We start from the raw sequence: 22,474 nt of genomic DNA, 5'->3' as shown, positions 1-22,474 counted from the left end.
GTTAAAACAAAAGTTTTGAGTTTAGTCAACTTATCGAGTTTTACTGTGTGTGAAACTCTTCTTCAGCCCCTATTAGAGAGAGTATAGGGGGCACTTTCAATCAAACTTTTTGACAGGTGACCTTTGACCTTTGCCAGGTCCCTTTTGACCCCTCCCCCACACCACGTGCCTCCTTTTCTGGAATGTGACCTTTGACCCCTCAGATCACCCTATGATGAGGTCTGTTAGTAATTATGTTTTCATTCATCTGTAATTACCTTTGACCCCTCAGATCACCCTATGATGCTGTCTGTTAGTAATTATGTTTTCATTCATCTGTAATTACCTTTGACCCCTCAGATCACCCTATGATGACGTCTGTTAGTAATTATGTTTTCATTCATCTGTAATTACCTTTGACCCCTCAGATCACCCTATGATGACGTCTGTTAGTAATTATGTTTTCATTCATCTGTAATTACCTTTGACCCCTCAGATCACCCTATGATGACGTCTGTTAGTAATTATGTTTTCATTCATCTGTAATTACCTTTGACCCCTCAGATCCCCTGACCCTTGAACTCTCTTAATTACTTTTCTGATATCAATGACCACGAGTCTCTGGTAATTATTAACTGGTGGCGTGTAATTACCCCTGCCATTCGTCATTCATGTTTTGGATATGAGGTAATTTAAACCATGGTGGCACACCGCCCCGCCCATCCCTCCGCCCCTTCCTGCCCCATCCCCATCTCTTCCCGTCCCGCCCCAGCCCCGCCCCATCATTATTCAGATTGTCCTGATTGGTCAAAAAAATTCCCGCCAAAAGTATTGACCAATAAGGTTGTTATTCCTATGGAGCAATCACAGCAAGCCTACGAGTGAAATGTGTATTTAAGAGTTAGGGGTTAGCGAGATGTGTGAAGGACCGAGAGAACGGAGCAATGGCTTGTGTTTCTGAGGTTGCTGAAAACCAAAGCTTCCCATACCGGGATTCGAACCCGGACCGTCTGGATGAAAGCCAGAAATCCTACGCGTTAGACCATATGGGAGGATCTGTAGAAGAAGAGCACGATGACGAGAATCTAAAAAGGTACCGAACAATGGAGAGCATTCCTGAACCAGTCGCTCAAGGAGCGCTCAAGGATCAAGTCTGGCGTTTGTCAGATGGAACTTACTTCGGATATGTTTTTCTTAAGGATATATATAGCGTTGCTATGTACATCGGAAAAACGGTTAGATACGATGATGCCTCAGCTCGTTTTACTTTGAACCATATAGAATGGTTTAGCTTCAGAAGACACTGCTCTGTTTTTAATGCCTACTTCAATTACAGAAATACAGCGCTGCTCTCTTTTCTTCTTCTCTTTCTTTCTCTCTCTTGCCCTTTACCTTCATTGCAGTTCTCCCTCTGCGACCTTTGGGCCTACAGTGACGTCCAAGCAATGCTGATTTTAGAACACCCTGTTTATTCCCTTCATTTTTGCCATTTAACCTCTTAAGCTCCAAGCCTATTTTGACCAATTTCCCATTTGAAGGCTTATCACTCCAATATTAAATAATTCAGAGTCAATTCTATGATTTAATATCACTTAGAAGCCTTTACACAATTCATTTAAGACACTTTAATTATTCAATTGAACATGTAATGGCCAAAATATGGTAAAAACCAGGAACTATTTTATTTTTTTTATTTCCAGACACATAAAATGAACTATTTATATGGATGTAGTGTTTTGGCAGCTCTATATTGTGCTATAATGTGTTTACAGTCATCATATAAAATCATAAACTGCTGCCTTTTAGCTCTTTAGGTCGAGTCAATAACTGGAAATTATACAAAACTAATGAACTAAAAACCTGATAAAATCATACATTGTTTATATATATATGGAATTTTTAGGAACAAATATACATTTCCAAAGCCTTGTCTGTAGTAAAGCAGTGCTGGAAGACTTAATACTGTAACTAATAACTAGAAAAAGACTAAAACAGAAACACAGAGAGAGAGAGAGAACTCTGTTAAAACTATTAAAAGTAGAAAATCATTATTTTCTTAAGAGAAATTACAGATACAGAAGCCAGAGAGCGGTGAGTACTGTTTCCTATACCTTCAAATAAAGACTCTTAGAAACTGGAGAAAAAAAAACTGCTACAGGAAGACGTCTGGCTGACCCACATGAAAACAGCAGCTTTAGCCTCTTTAACTCTTTAGATTAACATGATTAAGGACTAAAAACTAGAGTTAGTCTAACAGGAGAAGAACTGCAGAAATAAAGTAATTAATAAAATGAGTAGATTCACTACTAAACAGTAGGGGTGTTCTAAAACATAGAGAACTTCTAAACTTCTAAAAATGAAGAGAGCACTTCATTTTCTGAATCAGTTTCTCTGATTTTGCTATTTATAGTTTTATGTTTGAGTAAAATGAACATTGTTGTTTTATTCTATAAACTACAGACAACATGTCTCCCAAATTATAAATAAAAATATTCTCATTTAGAACATTTATTTATTATATGCAGAAAATGAGTTCAGAAATCAATATTTGGTGGAATAACCCTGGTTTTTAATCACATTTTTTTAATGCATCTTGGCATCATGTTCTCCTCCTCCACCAGTCTTACACACTGCTTTTGGATAACTTTATGCTGCTTTACTCCTGGTGCAAAAATCAAATTCAAGCAGTTCAGTTTGGTGGTTTGATGGTTTGTGATCATCCATCTTCCTCTTGATTATATTCCAGAGGTTTTCAATTTGGTAAAATCTGTATATGGAAACACATAGCTGCTGTAATCCTTGCAAAACCAATCAGGTATGGTGTTAAGGTGACCAGCGTGTGCTGGAAGTGAAGCATACTGTCCTTTCTTTTCTTCCTCTCTCTCTCTCTTTTTCTTTTTCTCTACATGTCAGAGTATAATGAGATTTTCTTGATCCTTTTTTCACTGTATGTCTTTACATCCAGTAGAACACAGGAGCAACACACACACACACACACACACACTTTATGGTCAAAAGTTGATATAAACTCATCATGGACATGAACAGCATTGCAATATTGGGCTTCAAAGATTTCTTTGAACTGCTCTTTTTCTGGGGCAGCATACATCTTTAATACAACAAAAATACACGTGTTTTCAGTTTAACAGTCGACACAGAAACACAATTATATCTATAGGGTGTAAAATATGCATATACCTATTCTGATTATTAATTCCATGGTGCTCATCGCTCCGAATTAGCAGCATCCCAAACACTAGACAGCACAAGTTTGTGAAACCTTTAGGATTTTTTTATTTTCTATTTCGGCATTAATATAACCTAAAACATCATCAGTATTGCACAATACAAGTTAGATAATAGATAAAGAAAAAAAAAATAGATAAAGAAAACCCACCCGTGTGAAAAGTAAGTATACTGAAGAGCATTTAAAGTGTGTTCAAATTAGAAAGTAAGGAATACTAAAGGTGCATTTTCAATTTAATTTACGTTAAATCTACTTTCTCTCTATTTCCGTAAAATGTATTTTTAAGCCATGCTTTAAATTATACATTGTGTTGATAGAAAAAAAATATATATATATGGTGCCATAAGTTGATTCCAAAATAGTACATTTAATATGTATTTAAGTTTTTAAGTACACATTTTAATTTTAAAAAGTGTTAAAAAAAAAATGTGGAAAAAGAGTTGTGAACAAATAACTAATATACTACCAGAATACATAAGAGGATTAAACATATGTCCAAATAAAAAGTAAATAACACTAAAAGTGCATTTTTTTAATTTAATATACTTTATTAAAAAATACACAGTAAATATACTTTCTCTCTATTTCCATAAAATGTATTTTTAAGCCATGCTTTAAATTCTACATTGTGTTAACAGAAAAAAAAAATATATATATAGTGGCATTACGTACTGATTAAAGTGCACTTTAGTGTTTTTTTCTTTTTTTCTAGTAGCATTAAGGTGTACAAAATATGTGCATCAGTATGCAAAGTAGAACATTTACATTTACATAATATACTTTAAGTGTATTTGCAAGTTCACAAAAGTTGTATGAAAAAACACTCAAAACCACAGTTGCGTACTTTTATACTTTTATTACAACTGAAATATACTTAAGTTGCCATAAATTGTGGCCAAATTGTACATTTAGTATGTATTTAAGTACATATTTTAATTTTAAAAGTATGTACTTTTCCATGTTAAATATAATAATAAAAAAAAATACTTAATATACATTTCTTTTACAAGGGCGGTTAAACTTAAAATGAGACACAATATTATACTTTCTGATTGGTTTATTTGTTGAGAAAATGATCCAGTATTAAATAATTGTGAATAGTTTTGTTTTTAGTATCTTTCAGTGTGATTTCACCCCATTTTGCAGCAATAACTGCTATAACTAAACGTTTCCAGTAAATTAAACATATGATGTAGCATTTAAACAATTACACTAGCAGCACACTCACACTTTTATTAGCATAATAACATATTATTCTAGAAAAAGACTAAAACAGGAACACACACAGAGAGAACTCTCTTAAAACTATTAAAAGTAGAAGTTCTTTCTTTTCTTTAGAGAAATTACAGATACAGAAGTCAGAGATCAGTGAGAACTGTTTTCTACACCTTCAAACTCAAGAAGGCGTCTGGCTGACCCACATGGAAACAGCAGCTTTAGCCTTTAGCTCAACAGTGCCTTTAGACATATTTTTGTCTCTTGTAAAAAAAAAAAATCCTTTACCGTCCGTATTTTTTCACTCCATCCATGCCTGTCAATACTGCCCAAAAATACACAGCAAATGACAAAAAGCAAGACAAAGGAAAGTGAACATAATGATTTGATGTCACAGTGAATCACCAATAAAAGCATACTTTAAATATACTACCAGATTTATGAACTCACTTACAATACATTAAAAGTACATTAATATTAGGCTTTCAGTAAAGGTTTGAAAGTAAACTTTGATCATACTTTTTAAAAAGTACAATATAGTGTCTTAAAAAAGTGCATTGTGATGCTAATTGCTATCTTACACCCTGTCAACAGTCTAGTTTTACTTCATTTTTACTTGCATATGCACTGGTAAAAAATAAAATAGCATTTTTAGGAGTTTAGGAATAAATCTGCACTAATGTGTAGTACGTGTTTCTATATATCTTGGTGGTGGAAAACAAAAGTGCTCCACTGTCTGATTAAAACCCTGACAACAGTCAACAGGTCAGAGTCAATTCTTATAGATGCTGCAGAGTGCAAACCTGACTTTTAACTCTTAAAAATAACAAGAATAAAGAATAAAATACAGTAGCATTGCTGTTCCTGTAAATAAATGAGCTCCTGGAGCTCCTTCACAGCGTCAACCAGCAGCTCAGTATCCTCTGCTGAGACGCACAAAAGCGATGCACTGTTAAGATAAGGAACGTGCCAAAGTCAGAGCTCATCCGACTCTTAAAGGGAATGACAACTGGCACACTGATTGGTTTATTTTAACGATATGCCCCAAAAAACACACCTATGATTAGTTAAGAGAATAAATTAACGTCTTTTGCGCGTTTTAAGCTGCACAAGGCGTATTTTTTGTACTATTAAGATACCAAAGACACACTAAAACACCTTAAATTCAGATACGCGATCTGCAACTGACGATATAGTCGATATAGTCAACTGAATCGCTATAGTTGTAGTTATAGTGTATGAGTATGATTAAAATAAAGAAAATAAAAGAAGTGAGTTGGTAAAGAAGTGCGTAATGAGTGAATTTTAGGTTTCTCTTCTCTGCCCCAGTGAGTTCTGATCACTCACACATTTCTGAAGCAAAGGTGACAAGCAGCAGCTCGTGGCGACACAAGCGCATCACTTCTGTTTCAGTGAGCACTGAGAATAGAAACACACACACACACACACACACACACACTAAACAAGGGGTTAGGAATAGGAACTTAAATGTATATCATAAAATTTACAACTTTGTGACAAGCGACGATATTTACGTCTAATGAAGCAACTTTACAAACTAAAGCCAAACTTTAATTATTAATAATATGTAGTGTAATAAAGCTAATATATAAATAAAAAATGCACTTTTATGTAATTTTATTCTATTTCTGTGGGCCCTTTCATAGGTTTTCATTTCACATAATAAAATAAAAATAAAGTGTTACTCCTTTAAAAAATGAGACATATTGATTTGCAATGTAAATTTGAATACATCGTTGCTGTCCAATGAAAAACACTTATCTGTCCATTTTTGTTGAGTCTTAGTTTACTACATAATTTGAACAGACAACCTGTCCTTTACACTGTGCCAAAATTTCTTGATGAACGGACCAATAGAAACTCTTCAAAATTACCTGAAATAAACTCTTTTCTCATTGACGTCCATTGAAAGTTTACAAGGTTTTTTTCTTGCTCCTGTAAAGTTCCTGTTTTCATTGGACGGTGACGACATAACGTATTTCATATGGAAAACTTGTAAAAATGTAATTTTAGGGATTATTTCCCTGCAGCAGGGTCCAGCAGCATCAATTCAAGAAGAGAATTATAGTTTCATATGACTTCATATGAAAATAATCAAAAATTAATTGACAAAAACAAATGTATAGTGTGTCTAGTCTAGTATGTCACATCTACTACAACTAGACGTCAATCGTAAAAAAAAAAAAAAAAAAACGCAGATTATTTGTTTTGGACAGGATTTACAATAGTGCACAGTTCACTGTGATAGTATAGACATATGAGCTTTCATAGCTTGAAAGATGTTAAGAAAAGAAATCTGAATATGTGAAAATGAAACCAACACCACTGCTGGTAAAATGTCTCTGGTAACACATGAACACTCAGGTATCTATAAAGCATTATAAATGTATTCATAAAGCTTTGTTATAACACCACAGTATAAAATTTTATATCACAAAGAGATATAATGCATTATAATATATGTATATATAGCTTTATAATGTGTTATATGCCTTCTCATCATTTTACCTAAAGTCTGTAAAAAGCGCTTATAAGTGTTCATTAGATGTTATGTGCATTTACAGAACAGTTTTAATTATAACATATAGCAGTTAGAGGAAACGCATCTTGGTAAAGCATTATGTGAGTAAACTTAACATCTATTACGCTTTATGAAACAGGTCTGACCAACAATGTTAAGAACAGCAACTTCACATATATTATAATGCATTATATAGTGCTTTGTGACATAAAGCATTATAATATATTTTCTTAACATCTTTCAAGCTATGAAAGCTCATATGTCTATACTATCACAGTGAACTGTGCACTATTGTAAATCCTGTCCAAAACAAATAATCTGCGTTTTTTTTTGTTTTTTTTTTACGATTGACGTCTAGTTGTAGTAGATGTGACATACTAGACTAGACACACTATACATTTGTTTTTGTCAATTAATTTTTTATTATTTTCATATGAAGTCATATGAAACTATAATTCTCTTCTTGAAGTGATGCTGCTGGACCCTGCTGCAGGGAAATAATCCCTAAAATTACATTTTTACAAGTTTTCCATATGAAATACATTATGTCGTCACCGTCCAATGAAAACAGGAACTTTACAGGAGCAAGAAAAAAACCTTGTAAACTTTCAATGGACGTCAATGAGAAAAGAGTTTATTTCAGGTCATTTTGAAGAGTTTCTATTGGTCCGTTCATCAAGAAATTTTGGCACAGTGTAAAGGACAGGTTGTCTGTTCAAATTATGTAGTAAACTAAGACTCAACAAAAATGGACAGATAAGTGTTTTTCATTGGACAGCAACGATGTATTCAAATTTACATTGCAAATCAATATGTCTCATTTTTTAAAGGAGTAACACTTTATTTTTATTTTATTATGTGAAATGAAAACCTATGAAAGGGCCCACAGAAATAGAATAAAATTACATAAAAGTGCATTTTTTATTTATATATTAGCTTTATTACACTACATATTATTAATAATTAAAGTTTGGCTTTAGTTTGTAAAGTTGCTTCATTAGACGTAAATATCGTCGCTTGTCACAAAGTTGTAAATTTTATGATATACATTTAAGTTCCTATTCCTAACCCCTTGTTTAGTGTGTGTGTGTGTGTGTGTGTGTGTGTTTCTATTCTCAGTGCTCACTGAAACAGAAGTGATGCGCTTGTGTCGCCACGAGCTGCTGCTTGTCACCTTTGCTTCAGAAATGTGTGAGTGATCAGAACTCACTGGGGCAGAGAAGAGAAACCTAAAATTCACTCATTACGCACTTCTTTACCAACTCACTTCTTTTATTTTCTTTATTTTAATCATACTCATACACTATAACTACAACTATAGCGATTCAGTTGACTATATCGACTATATCGTCAGTTGCAGATCGCGTATCTGAATTTAAGGTGTTTTAGTGTGTCTTTGGTATCTTAATAGTACAAAAAATACGCCTTGTGCAGCTTAAAACGCGCAAAAGACGTTAATTTATTCTCTTAACTAATCATAGGTGTGTTTTTTGGGGCATATCGTTAAAATAAACCAATCAGTGTGCCAGTTGTCATTCCCTTTAAGAGTCGGATGAGCTCTGACTTTGGCACGTTCCTTATCTTAACAGTGCATCGCTTTTGTGCGTCTCAGCAGAGGATACTGAGCTGCTGGTTGACGCTGTGAAGGAGCTCCAGGAGCTCATTTATTTACAGGAACAGCAATGCTACTGTATTTTATTCTTTATTCTTGTTATTTTTAAGAGTTAAAAGTCAGGTTTGCACTCTGCAGCATCTATAAGAATTGACTCTGACCTGTTGACTGTTGTCAGGGTTTTAATCAGACAGTGGAGCACTTTTGTTTTCCACCACCAAGATATATAGAAACACGTACTACACATTAGTGCAGATTTATTCCTAAACTCCTAAAAATGCTATTTTATTTTTTACCAGTGCATATGCAAGTAAAAATGAAGTAAAACTAGACTGTTGACAGGGTGTAAGATAGCAATTAGCATCACAATGCACTTTTTTAAGACACTATATTGTACTTTTTAAAAAGTATGATCAAAGTTTACTTTCAAACCTTTACTGAAAGCATAATATTAATGTACTTTTAATGTATTGTAAGTGAGTTCATAAATCTGGTAGTATATTTAAAGTATGCTTTTATTGGTGATTCACTGTGACATCAAATCATTATGTTCACTTTCCTTTGTCTTGCTTTTTGTCATTTGCTGTGTATTTTTGGGCAGTATTGACAGGCATGGATGGAGTGAAAAAATACGGACGGTAAAGGATTTTTTTTTTACAAGAGACAAAAATATGTCTAAAGGCGCTGTTGAGCTAAAGGCTAAAGCTGCTGTTTCCATGTGGGTCAGCCAGACGCCTTCTTGAGTTTGAAGGTGTAGAAAACAGTTCTCACTGATCTCTGACTTCTGTATCTGTAATTTCTCTAAAGTAAAGAAAGAACTTCTACTTTTAATAGTTTTAAGAGAGTTCTCTCTGTGTGTGTTCCTGTTTTAGTCTTTTTCTAGAATAATATGTTATTATGCTAATAAAAGTGTGAGTGTGCTGCTAGTGTAATTGTTTAAATGCTACATCATATGTTTAATTTACTGGAAACGTTTAGTTATAGCAGTTATTGCTGCAAAATGGGGTGAAATCACACTGAAAGATACTAAAAACAAAACTATTCACAATTATTTAATACTGGATCATTTTCTCAACAAATAAACCAATCAGAAAGTATAATATTGTGTCTCATTTTAAGTTTAACCGCCCTTGTAAAAGAAATGTATATTAAGTATTTTTTTTTATTATTATATTTAACATGGAAAAGTACATACTTTTAAAATTAAAATATGTACTTAAATACATACTAAATGTACAATTTGGCCACAATTTATGGCAACTTAAGTATATTTCAGTTGTAATAAAAGTATAAAAGTACGCAACTGTGGTTTTGAGTGTTTTTTCATACAACTTTTGTGAACTTGCAAATACACTTAAAGTATATTATGTAAATGTAAATGTTCTACTTTGCATACTGATGCACATATTTTGTACACCTTAATGCTACTAGAAAAAAAGAAAAAAACACTAAAGTGCACTTTAATCAGTACGTAATGCCACTATATATATATTTTTTTTTTTCTGTTAACACAATGTAGAATTTAAAGCATGGCTTAAAAATACATTTTATGGAAATAGAGAGAAAGTATATTTACTGTGTATTTTTTAATAAAGTATATTAAATTAAAAAAATGCACTTTTAGTGTTATTTACTTTTTATTTGGACATATGTTTAATCCTCTTATGTATTCTGGTAGTATATTAGTTATTTGTTCACAACTCTTTTTCCACATTTTTTTTTAACACTTTTTAAAATTAAAATGTGTACTTAAAAACTTAAATACATATTAAATGTACTATTTTGGAATCAACTTATGGCACCATATATATATATTTTTTTTCTATCAACACAATGTATAATTTAAAGCATGGCTTAAAAATACATTTTACGGAAATAGAGAGAAAGTAGATTTAACGTAAATTAAATTGAAAATGCACCTTTAGTATTCCTTACTTTCTAATTTGAACACACTTTAAATGCTCTTCAGTATACTTACTTTTCACACGGGTGGGTTTTCTTTATCTATTTTTTTTTTCTTTATCTATTATCTAACTTGTATTGTGCAATACTGATGATGTTTTAGGTTATATTAATGCCGAAATAGAAAATAAAAAAATCCTAAAGGTTTCACAAACTTGTGCTGTCTAGTGTTTGGGATGCTGCTAATTTGGAGCGATGAGCACCATGGAATTAATAATCAGAATAGGTATATGCATATTTTACACCCTATAGATATAATTGTGTTTCTGTGTCGACTGTTAAACTGAAAACACGTGTATTTTTGTTGTATTAAAGATGTATGCTGCCCCAGAAAAAGAGCAGTTCAAAGAAATCTTTGAAGCCCAATATTGCAATGCTGTTCATGTCCATGATGAGTTTATATCAACTTTTGACCATAAAGTGTGTGTGTGTGTGTGTGTGTGTGTTGCTCCTGTGTTCTACTGGATGTAAAGACATACAGTGAAAAAAGGATCAAGAAAATCTCATTATACTCTGACATGTAGAGAAAAAGAAAAAGAGAGAGAGAGAGGAAGAAAAGAAAGGACAGTATGCTTCACTTCCAGCACACGCTGGTCACCTTAACACCATACCTGATTGGTTTTGCAAGGATTACAGCAGCTATGTGTTTCCATATACAGATTTTACCAAATTGAAAACCTCTGGAATATAATCAAGAGGAAGATGGATGATCACAAACCATCAAACCACCAAACTGAACTGCTTGAATTTGATTTTTGCACCAGGAGTAAAGCAGCATAAAGTTATCCAAAAGCAGTGTGTAAGACTGGTGGAGGAGGAGAACATGATGCCAAGATGCATTAAAAAAAATGTGATTAAAAACCAGGGTTATTCCACCAAATATTGATTTCTGAACTCATTTTCTGCATATAATAAATAAATGTTCTAAATGAGAATATTTTTATTTATAATTTGGGAGACATGTTGTCTGTAGTTTATAGAATAAAACAACAATGTTCATTTTACTCAAACATAAAACTATAAATAGCAAAATCAGAGAAACTGATTCAGAAAATGAAGTGCTCTCTTCATTTTTAGAAGTTTAGAAGTTCTCTATGTTTTAGAACACCCCTACTGTTTAGTAGTGAATCTACTCATTTTATTAATTACTTTATTTCTGCAGTTCTTCTCCTGTTAGACTAACTCTAGTTTTTAGTCCTTAATCATGTTAATCTAAAGAGTTAAAGAGGCTAAAGCTGCTGTTTTCATGTGGGTCAGCCAGACGTCTTCCTGTAGCAGTTTTTTTTTTCTCCAGTTTCTAAGAGTCTTTATTTGAAGGTATAGGAAACAGTACTCACCGCTCTCTGGCTTCTGTATCTGTAATTTCTCTTAAGAAAATAATGATTTTCTACTTTTAATAGTTTTAACAGAGTTCTCTCTCTCTCTCTGTGTTTCTGTTTTAGTCTTTTTCTAGTTATTAGTTACAGTATTAAGTCTTCCAGCACTGCTTTACTACAGACAAGGCTTTGGAAATGTATATTTGTTCCTAAAAATTCCATATATATATAAACAATGTATGATTTTATCAGGTTTGTAGTTCATTAGTTTTGTATAATTTCCAGTTATTGACTCGACCTAAAGAGCTAAAAGGCAGCAGTTTATGATTTTATATGATGACTGTAAACACATTATAGCACAATATAGAGCTGCCAAAACACTACATCCATATAAATAGTTCATTTTATGTGTCTGGAAATAAAAAAAATAAAATAGTTCCTGGTTTTTACCATATTTTGGCCATTACATGTTCAATTGAATAATTAAAGTGTCTTAAATGAATTGTGTAAAGGCTTCTAAGTGATATTAAATCATAGAATTGACTCTGAATTATTTAATATTGGAGTGATAAGCCTTCAAATGGGAAATTGGTCAAAATAGGCTTGGAGCTTAAGAGGTTAAATGGCAAAAATGAAGGGAATAAACAGGGTGTTCTAAAATCAGCATTGCTTGGACGTCACTGTAGGCCCAAAGGTCGCAGAGGGAGAACTGCAATGAAGGTAAAGGGCAAGAGAGAGAAAGAAAGAGAAGAAGAAAAGAGAGCAGCGCTGTATTTCTGTAATTGAAGTAGGCATTAAAAACAGAGCAGTGTCTTCTGAAGCTAAACCATTCTATATGGTTCAAAGTAAAACGAGCTGAGGCATCATCGTATCTAACCGTTTTTCCGACGTACATAGCAACGCTATATATATCCTTAAGAAAAACATATCCGAAGTAAGTTCCATCTGACAAACGCCAGACTTGATCCTTGAGCGCTCCTTGAGCGACTGGTTCAGGAATGCTCTCCATTGTTCGGTACCTTTTTAGATTCTCGTCATCGTGCTCTTCTTCTACAGATCCTCCCATATGGTCTAACGCGTAGGATTTCTGGCTTTCATCCAGACGGTCCGGGTTCGAATCACGGTATGGGAAGCTTTGGTTTTCAGCAACCTCAGAAACACAAGCCATTGCTCCGTTCTCTCGGTCCTTCACACATCTCGCTAACCCCTAACTCTTAAATACACATTTCACTCGTAGGCTTGCTGTGATTGCTCCATAGGAATAACAACCTTATTGGTCAATACTTTTGGCGGGAATTTTTTTGACCAATCAGGACAATCTGAATAATGATGGGGTGGGGCTGGGGCGGGACGGGAAGAGGTGGGGATGGGGCAGGAAGGGGCGGAGGGATGGGCGGGGCGGTGTGTCACCATGGTTTAAATTACCTCATATCCAAAACATGAATGACGAATGGCAGGGGTAATTACACGCCACCAGTTAATAATTACCAGAGACTCGTGGTCATTGATATCAGAAAAGTAATTAAGAGAGTTCAAGGGTCAGGGGATCTGAGGGGTCAAAGGTAATTACAGATGATTGAAAACATAATTACTAACAGACAGCATCATAGGGTGATCTGAGGGGTCAAAGGTAATTACAGATGAATGAAAACATAATTACTAACAGACCTCATCATAGGGTGATCTGAGGGGTCAAAGGTCACATTCCAGAAAAGGAGGCACGTGGTGTGGGGGAGGGGTCAAAAGGCACCTGGCAAAGGTCAAAGGTCACCTGTCAAAAAGTTTGATTGAAAGTGCCCCCTATACTCTCTCTCCTATTGTCTGCAGTAGCTAGTAAAAGAAAATATTCGAGTTGATCAGGAAAGCACTGTGTCTTTGTAATTTGTAAATTTGGCTCAGGACGCCCACAGACAGTGCTGAACCTGGGCTGCCGCAGAGCTAACACTTTCTACAGCTCTGTTTACACCAGCTAGTTAGCGTTAGCTACCTTGTGTAAGTAACTATAGAGTTATAAATTGGATCTCCAGTTGATTCTGCGTTTTACCAAGACCTTAAATATACACTAGGGAAGCACGGTTTGACAAGGTAGCAGGCAAGTCGCGTTTTCTGCTGCAATGCTGTTAGCCAATCAGAGGCGATGTCTGCATGCATGAATATTCATGAGCAAGAGACGAAATTCTGTCTTTCTTTAGAGACCAGTAATTCAGTAATCTAAAGCAGGGCTAAATAGAAACACCTGAGCACTTTTTTCACAAAAAAACTGTTCAAATGGCATTCATTCATTTTATATGATGACTGTAAACACATTATAGCACAATATAGAGCTGCCAAAACACTACATCCATATAAATAGTTCATTTTATGTGTCTGGAAATAAAAAAAATAAAATAGTTCCTGGTTTTTACCATATTTTGGCCATTACATGTTCAATTGAATAATTAAAGTGTCTTAAATGAATTGTGTAAAGGCTTCTAAGTGATATTAAATCATAGAATTGACTCTGAATTATTTAATATTGGAGTGATAAGCCTTCAAATGGGAAATTGGTCAAAATAGGCTTGGAGCTTAAGAGGTTAAATGGCAAAAATGAAGGGAATAAACAGGGTGTTCTAAAATCAGCATTGCTTGGACGTCACTGTAGGCCCAAAGGTCGCAGAGGGAGAACTGCAATGAAGGTTAAGGGCAAGAGAGAGAAAGAAAGAGAAGAAGAAAAGAGAGCAGCGCTGTATTTCTGTAATTGAAGTAGGCATTAAAAACAGAGCAGTGTCTTCTGAAGCTAAACCATTCTATATGGTTCAAAGTAAAACGAGCTGAGGCATCATCGTATCTAACCGTTTTTCCGATGTACATAGCAACGCTATATATATCCTTAAGAAAAACATATCCGAAGTAAGTTCCATCTGACAAACGCCAGACTTGATCCTTGAGCGCTCCTTGAGCGACTGGTTCAGGAATGCTCTCCATTGTTCGGTACCTTTTTAGATTCTCGTCATCGTGCTCTTCTTCTACAGATCCTCCCATATGGTCTAACGCGTAGGGCTAAATAGAAACACCTGAGCACTTTTTTCACAAAAAAACTGTTCAAATGGCATTCATTCATACTAGAGACCACAAATAGGCATTTCATAATGAATTAAAAAAAAACAATGGAATGAGACCTTTAGTAAACTACATGGACTGTTTACCATTGAAACATTAAACTTACTGGACAAACTGGGCATCTTGGGAACAATTCTGTGGGACCGGCCTACTAAGTAAGTAGCATATTTAAGCACCATCACTGTATCTTACAGACTCTACTAAATTCAACAACCATTATTATTTACTTTATTTTTATAGAAAAAAACAAAGGAATTCATGGTGCTCATGTTTTCTAAGCAGGTTTTCAGTTTATTTGATGTACAAAACATTTATACTGTAAATTTAACATTTATTATTTATAAAACAATGAAAAGTAATATAAAATAAGATATCTCTGGAGGAAAAAGTGTTACTCCTTCCCAAAGACAACATTACAATGTAATACATGGATGCAGAAGATGCTTCATTTCATAGCGGAAGAAGAAGAAGAAGAAGAAGAAGAAGAAGGGTGAATTTAACTGGAAAAAGAAAAATGTAGTAAAATATAAGAAATCAAACAGATATTTAGATCAGATAAGATTCACATATACTTAGATACATCTGCTGATGACAATGTGTAAGATTGTGTGAGTGAACTACCTCTGATAGATTATGTGCGACATAGATGAATCTAGAGATGAGCCAATCAAGCTGTCATTGTCATCAACCTGCCACAGAAGAAGCTTTATTAAAAAGCAAGCATATCTCAGTTATTAAACTGCAACTTACAGGCAATATTGAATAAGTTCAATTACAGTACTGAAAAATGTATTATTTTTTTAAGGAGGATCAAAAATGATCATAATCATTTAATAACAATTTACCTGTTTCGTGTGACTTGGATGATGAAAACCTGAAAAAGAGAAATAATGGCTCTGTTTTATAGGAAATACTTTCATATTTTGATTGATATCAATCAAATCAAAGTTCTATTAAAGAAAAAACGGTCAAGAAATAATAGCCAACCTTTTTCCTGCTTATTAATGAGCAGAACAACCAGAACCATGATCACAAAACAAGATACCACACTCAGTGCCGTCATCATCAAGGCAGTGACAATCCAGATTCCATTGTCTGAAATATAAGACAAACAAAGTCCCGGACACATAAATACATATGGTATACACTTATCGTAAAAGAAAAATATATAGCTGCACCCAGAAAGAAACAATCAACAGGAATACAACTTGGTGGGTAGTCATGCCACACTGTTATGGAGTGATTTGAAATGGCAGCAGGTCTTCAATCTTCATCTTCAATCATGAGTCCTTCATGAGTCTTTGTGGAGAAGATCAATAAATACATGTGTGGAGGCTACATCAGCACCCAAATCAATGATTTTTTGTCACATGTTAATTTTCCTGAAGGCTTGTGTGAGGTACAATTTCGTATGGTGCGCTATTTCAAAAAGACAGTGCTCATGCACATACTGCTGTCATCTTAGGGTCGTGTCTTAAAGACACAGGGCCCTATTTTGTGTAGCGATTTAGGGCGTATTGGTGTGTGTTTGTATCATGAGGGCACAAACAATATACCTTGCGTGGCTTTAAACACAAATAATGCACATACTATTTCTCTTAATTAATCATGGGTGTGTTTTGAGCGTAGCGTGAAATAAACCAATCACTGTGTCACTTGCCATTCCCTTTAAGCGCTCCTGCATGGATGAGATAGGATTGGGCGACTGATTATTTACTGTTGTCAGTGTTTTAATCAGATATTTACCTGAACACACCTCACTTCCAGACCACCAGGCCGATCAGTGTTGATATATTTCTAAACTCCAATTCTATTTTAATGATGTGTGTGCAAAGCGTGAAAATACAATGTTGAGGGGGTGTCAGATAGCAATGAGCATCACGATCCAGCTTGTGCAGGGTGTACGATAGGTTCCATAGACTTCATGCCATGTTCACCAAAAATATAAGACCTAGCCTCAATTAAAAAGGTGCGGGATGCTATCAACACTCCACCACTACAGTGTTCAATGATGTTAGGTTTTAAAACTGTACAACACAATGCATCTTAAGATTCCCTATGAAAATGTCTGTCACCTGTTATTATAACAGTAACATTTAACCCTTGTGTGGTGTTCCGGTCTGTGGGACCCGTTTTAATTTCTCATCTAAATGATACAAAAAATATATTTTTTCTAACACAAACTCATTGGCATTGGCTCATTTTTTGTGAAAAACATATATCAAAACACATTTTTGATAAACACACACTGTACACCCCCCCCCCCCCCCCACACACACATTTATATTACATAAAGTATGTTTGGCCAAGGGCTAATATACATTGCTTCATTTGTAAATTTGAAACTAAACAAATTTTCTACTCATATCTTGAGTTTAATTAATTTTCTTTTACATTTTATTAAAAAACAAATAAAAAAAGAGTAGCACTTTTTGAAAGAAATGTAACATAAGAAAGGTAAAGGGCAAATATTAACCATGTAAGCTGTTTATATTGCTTGAAATTTAGGTGAAGCAAGCATGTGTAAAGCATTTTAATGTAAAATTGCTTAATTTTGCTGAATTAAATACTAAGTAACTAAGTAAACGAGTAACAAAAATATTAACACCACACAAGGGTTAAAGAAAAAACAGATGGTTAGCTTTACGACATTTTCCAGGAATTTACTACTTTGTTATGAAATTAAACACCAAGCAAAAATACATACTATCTACCATTTGCAAAGCTTCCTAAATTTTACCCAATAATACACTGTAAAAAAAAAGCTTAGAAATAGAATTTACACAATATATTTAAAGTAACAATTTGCTCTCAATTTGTTTAGGTAGAGTTCACTCCATATTACCTAAATAGTAAAGCGCTAAGAACTAAGGCCCTGCCTGTCTAAGTGCAAGATTCTATTGGCTACAGCCAGAATTGTACTGTTAGTTCACAGTTACTTTCTTTACAGTGTATTAATAGCTATATTTTACAGTACTTCACTGGCAACTAAATACATTTAAAGTATGTATTTATTTTCTCCAAAATTATGTAATGCTTTCTTAATAAAGCTTCTATCTTTTTTCACATTAATTACTATAATATTACACACATTTATTAGCACTTGCTTTTTTTTTTTTTTACAGTGTACCACAAAATCTGCAGAAATACTGAAAATATATAAACTGCGCTGGAAGGTTTATCACCAGAGAACATTAGGAACCTCTACAACTCCATGCCAAGACATCTTGCATATTGCATTACGCATGTGTTACACACTACTTACAAGAGTTGCCCATATAAGTCTAAATTTTTAAGCATTTATTAATTTTTGGTAGACTTTATCTTTTTTCCGAATTGCATTGTGATCTCCAACACTTCCTTCTGGGTGCAACTATCTTTCCAACTGTTTCTGTGATGATAACTCTGTATATTTTTCACTCTTTGACATACTTTGAATCCGGACTCATTCTTGAAAGGAGCCATTCAAGATTCTTACCTTTAACATGGAGTTTAGTTCCAGTCCCATACAGTATCTCTCCACATGCAGCTACAGCACAGTAGTAAGTTCCAGCATCAGAGAGGCTGAGGTTGTTCTTGGGGAGTTTGTAGATACAGCTCTGTGTAGGAGAAACAGTCTCAGAACTCCTCGTACACGGACTGCTGGAGTCTCCATGAGTGAAGATGATTCCTGGACGAGGTTCGCCTGAGTCGTGTCTGAACCAGTACACACTGTGATCTCCTGAACAGCTTAAAGTAGCCATTAGTACTGAACACTGGAGTGTAACTGACTCTCCAGTCTTCAACTTTATTTCAGTCAGATTATGCTTCTGAGACATTTCACCTTAAAAAATTTTAAAATAATGAGTTTACATAATATTAAAATATTAACATTTTCTTTACATCTCAATAAATCACAGTTAGTTTGAGTTATGAATTAAATAAAAAAAAAATAACTTCATATAGAGAAAAAAAAAATTATTACCAGGAAAGAGCAGAAGCGTCCCAGATCCAAACTCCACAACCTGATCCTTTACTTTAACACAGAAATATGTTCCAGCATCTTCTTCCACAGTGTTAATGATCTTGAGATTCATCTGTTCTTCATTTGAAATCATTTTAAATCGTTCTTTAAATGATCGAGCAAATCTGGGATCCTGATTATTTTCAGCTGCTCTTTCAATAAACTGAGGCAGCTTTCCAAAACTCTGCTTATACCAAGATAGAGCTTTCTGACTGTCTCTGAAAGAGCTCTGCTCACATTTTATTGATACATTATCTCCAATCTTCACTGTTTGCACTTGAAGATCAGCGTCAGACATTTTCACTGAAGCAAAATATAAAATAGAATATTTACAGGAACCTCAAAGTCTTCTATGATTGAACATATAAAAAACTGGTCATCAGCCTGTAGTAAAGAACCAACAGAAACCGTGCACTTAATTTGATTGGACGCTGAGATTTTGTGAATAGATGTGATTGGCTGATTTTTTCAGGAAATGAAAAAGTCACCTGAATGGTAGGATCCCATTGTAATTTGTTCATGTTTTTTTTTTTTTTTTTTTTTTTTTTTTTTTTTTTTTTTACAATGTGAGGGTCCTGGATGGTCCATGTCATTCTAAAAAAACAGAAAATAATAAACCTGCTTATGGTAACTGGAAGGTAAAAGGTTTCACTTGAAAAATTAAATTTCAAAGTGCATGAATTTATCTACCATCTGTATTTTTATTGAAGTAGAAAACGTGTGGTTAAAGTGAAGAAGTTTCCAAGAAGTTTCTGTTGTTTTTTTGTTTTGTGAACAATTTTTATTGAGAAGATGAGCAGTTGGACAGGTCAGTGGATACAGTGGTTAATGTAAAACACAAATATAAGCTGCGGTCCAATCTGAAGGGAGCTGCCCAACTAGGCAGCATTTGCAGGCAGCATAGGCGCGCTCCCGAGAAAAGGACTGCCCCATTCGGAAGGTAGCATGTGCTGCCTACCTGGGCAGCTGCCTTATTTTACCCCAATTCTGAAGGCAGCGTGAGATGTATCCTTCACGGCGAAGGCAATCCCATGATGCATTTCACAAGCTCAGAGTTCCAGCGCTCAGATTAAAAAACATGGCGGACGGAGCCGGCCTGCCACGGAGTTTCTGTACAAATGTAAGTAATTCCCTCCTGTATTTCCACTCACCGCTGCGTGGGTTTATCAAACTAGCATATTTTAGACTGTTTTAAGTTGTTTTCCATCGTTGTTTTCGCCTGTACTTCATTTAATGTAAGACCTGACCGGCGGAAGCTACCGTTAGCTTATCGCGCTAATTTACCGGGTAAGCTAACACGCATCTAGCCGACTTACAGAGTACCAAACGCGGCTGCAGCGCTGAGGAAACCCCCGCTAGGAAACAAAGATACCCTGGCCGTCCAGTATAAAAAGTTTTAACTGTTTTAAGTCACTGTTACGTATAACTAAGTGATTTACTGTGTAAATAGTGTAAACGTGTAGAATAACCTGTAATTTAGTGATTTAATGCGTAAACAGTTTAATTGTTAGATTGAATAACTAGATTTACCTGTAACTGAGTGATTAATTGTGTAAATAGTGGAATTATGAGCGTGTTCTCCATAAACCACTGTTACTAATTCAGATTTATTTTTTCCACAGGGATGAACGTGGGCCGGGGAAGGTGAACGCTGGTCAGACCGGCTGGAGGCAGCGTTAGCTCCCTTTATGAATATATATTTTTTTCTTTGAATGTAATAAAGTTTTCTCTCTTAACATTATTATTTTTGCTTGCTGTGTTTTATAGTCACTATGCTTATTGTAGTATCACATCTCAACTAGTGGGTATGGGTAAATAAATAAATAAAAAGTTTATGAATCATGTGTTTTATGCAACTAAAAGGTAAAGATAAATTAGCTGACTGTGTATGAATGTACTATTGTGTGAAACGTAGCTTAGTTTGATAATTTAGCTCTGATGGCTCATACAAAATATTTATTATATTATGGTTTCATTACTCATGCATTTCTATGAAGCATCTAATCAAAAATAAATTAAATACATAAATAAAACTGACCATACTCTGAGAATTAAGTGAGGAAAAGTGTAGAATTAAAGTAAATTATGAATATTTAAATATATGTAATATTTGGATGAGTAAAAGAGAAATAGCTGCCGCTGCATTTTGCCACTGATTTATCCCGAGGTAAGTGATCATTAACTTTAGTTATTTATAAACAGCTCACGGGCACAGCGCGCTAGACGTGATGACGTATGCTGACTCCAGAGCGTGTCCCGAAGGCGCTGCCTTATAAGATCCCTTATGGGTGAAAATGCTGCCGAACGAGGGAGCTGCCTTTGAAGGCAATGACTACCTAGGCAGCTCCCTTCAGATTGGACCGCAGCTATGGTCAATATACACATTTTTTTAAGAGCATTATTCAGTAGAAAAGTGATAAACAGAATTATGTTGCACTGATTCAATATTGGGAAAAACACAAAAAACAAATACATAACTGTATATTAAAACTCATAGTTTTAATAGCTTATACTTTTTTGCATCTGTAAGAGTGGCAAGAAAGAGTCTGTGCTGTGGACGGGAAAGCCGGAGTGGAGAATCATCGTTTAGGAGAAACAAAGAGGGTGAGATTCTAATATCAACGTCTAGTATATCAAATAGAACACAGGATACTTCAGATCAGAGCTTAGATGCTTCAGGACAGTCCCAAAACATATGTAATGTTGTAGCAACTGTATTAGTCTATTTTCATAGATAAGGCGCACAGGATTATAAGGCGCATTTTATGTGACACTAGTAACTAGTAGTAGGAAGGGGGGTGTCGCCATGTTTTGCCTCTAATTCAGCCAGTGGCGAGACCTGTAAAGTTATGCTAAGTAAACAAAACTGGATGCTAATCTATATTTTGGGTGAGTAAAGCGCTAACCGCTAGCACAGGCTACAGTCCAGTATACTCGCCTCTGAACAGCAAAAAAGCTAGCGCTGTTGTTAGCGGCTAATGCTAATGCTACCCCAGCAGTGCTAGCTGGGGTTAGCAGCAGGCTGCAATCTAATAATATGAGAGACTGTGTATAGCTGGACAGAGCATCGTCTCTCAAAAGTGAAGCCACCACAGGTCGGCCGCCCCCTGCTGTTCGGTTTCAGAAAGCTGTGTAACCCCACCCATCCCAATAGGTTTGAATGGCAAAACAGACAACTTTCATTCACGTTTTTTTCTAATATACTGTAATTCTACCTTCATTATTTAAATGCAGCAGCTAGTGTAACCTTATACTTATACTGTCAAATTTTTATATCCCCACAGAATTCCTTTTTAAAAACATTATTCAGCTCTATTTAAAACTGGCTGGTTATGGGCAGGACCAATAACAGACCGTCAGATCTGCCCTGCAGCCTGTGACCGCGATGCAGCCCTCAGGGGCGCGGTTATTTAAATGAGTAGACTGTCTCTACAGTCTTTCTCCCTCCTCTGGTCTCTACTGCACTCTACTCGGGTTTCAGGATTTTGGCTTCATTTTC

At 34.9% G+C, this 22,474-nt stretch overlaps 1 protein-coding gene, 1 long non-coding RNA gene and 1 other non-coding gene across 3 annotated transcripts in view; 1 reads left to right on the top strand and 2 right to left on the bottom strand.

Moving 5' to 3' along the window:
* Nucleotides 1-959: 959 nt before the first annotated feature.
* Nucleotides 960-1,031, bottom strand: trnae-uuc (transfer RNA glutamic acid (anticodon UUC)). The gene has a single exon. It is a non-coding gene; the product is annotated as a tRNA-Glu (tRNA).
* Nucleotides 1,032-13,412: 12,381 nt separating this feature from the next.
* The window catches only part of LOC111196881 (uncharacterized), a 60,221-nt gene continuing 51,159 nt past the window's right edge, over nt 13,413-22,474 (bottom strand). Inside the window, exons 3-6 of the mRNA XM_049483120.1 lie at nt 15,960-16,067; nt 15,818-15,846; nt 14,790-14,912; nt 13,413-13,421 (exon numbers count right to left, since the gene is read on the bottom strand). Coding sequence (XP_049339077.1) covers nt 13,413-13,421; nt 14,790-14,912; nt 15,818-15,846; nt 15,960-16,067 — 269 coding nt within the window. The remainder of the gene's footprint in view (nt 13,422-14,789; nt 14,913-15,817; nt 15,847-15,959; nt 16,068-22,474) is intronic.
* LOC125803844 (uncharacterized) lies at nt 19,899-20,716 on the top strand. Its single transcript, XR_007440186.1, has 2 exons — nt 19,899-20,095; nt 20,598-20,716. It is a non-coding gene; the product is annotated as an uncharacterized LOC125803844 (long non-coding RNA).

Source organism: Astyanax mexicanus, chromosome 8 (assembly GCF_023375975.1).
Source record: "Astyanax mexicanus isolate ESR-SI-001 chromosome 8, AstMex3_surface, whole genome shotgun sequence".
Taxonomy (NCBI): Eukaryota; Metazoa; Chordata; class Actinopteri; order Characiformes; family Acestrorhamphidae; genus Astyanax; species Astyanax mexicanus.
Note: the sequence above shows the minus strand (reverse complement) of the source record. Positions and strands in the feature narration are given on the sequence as shown.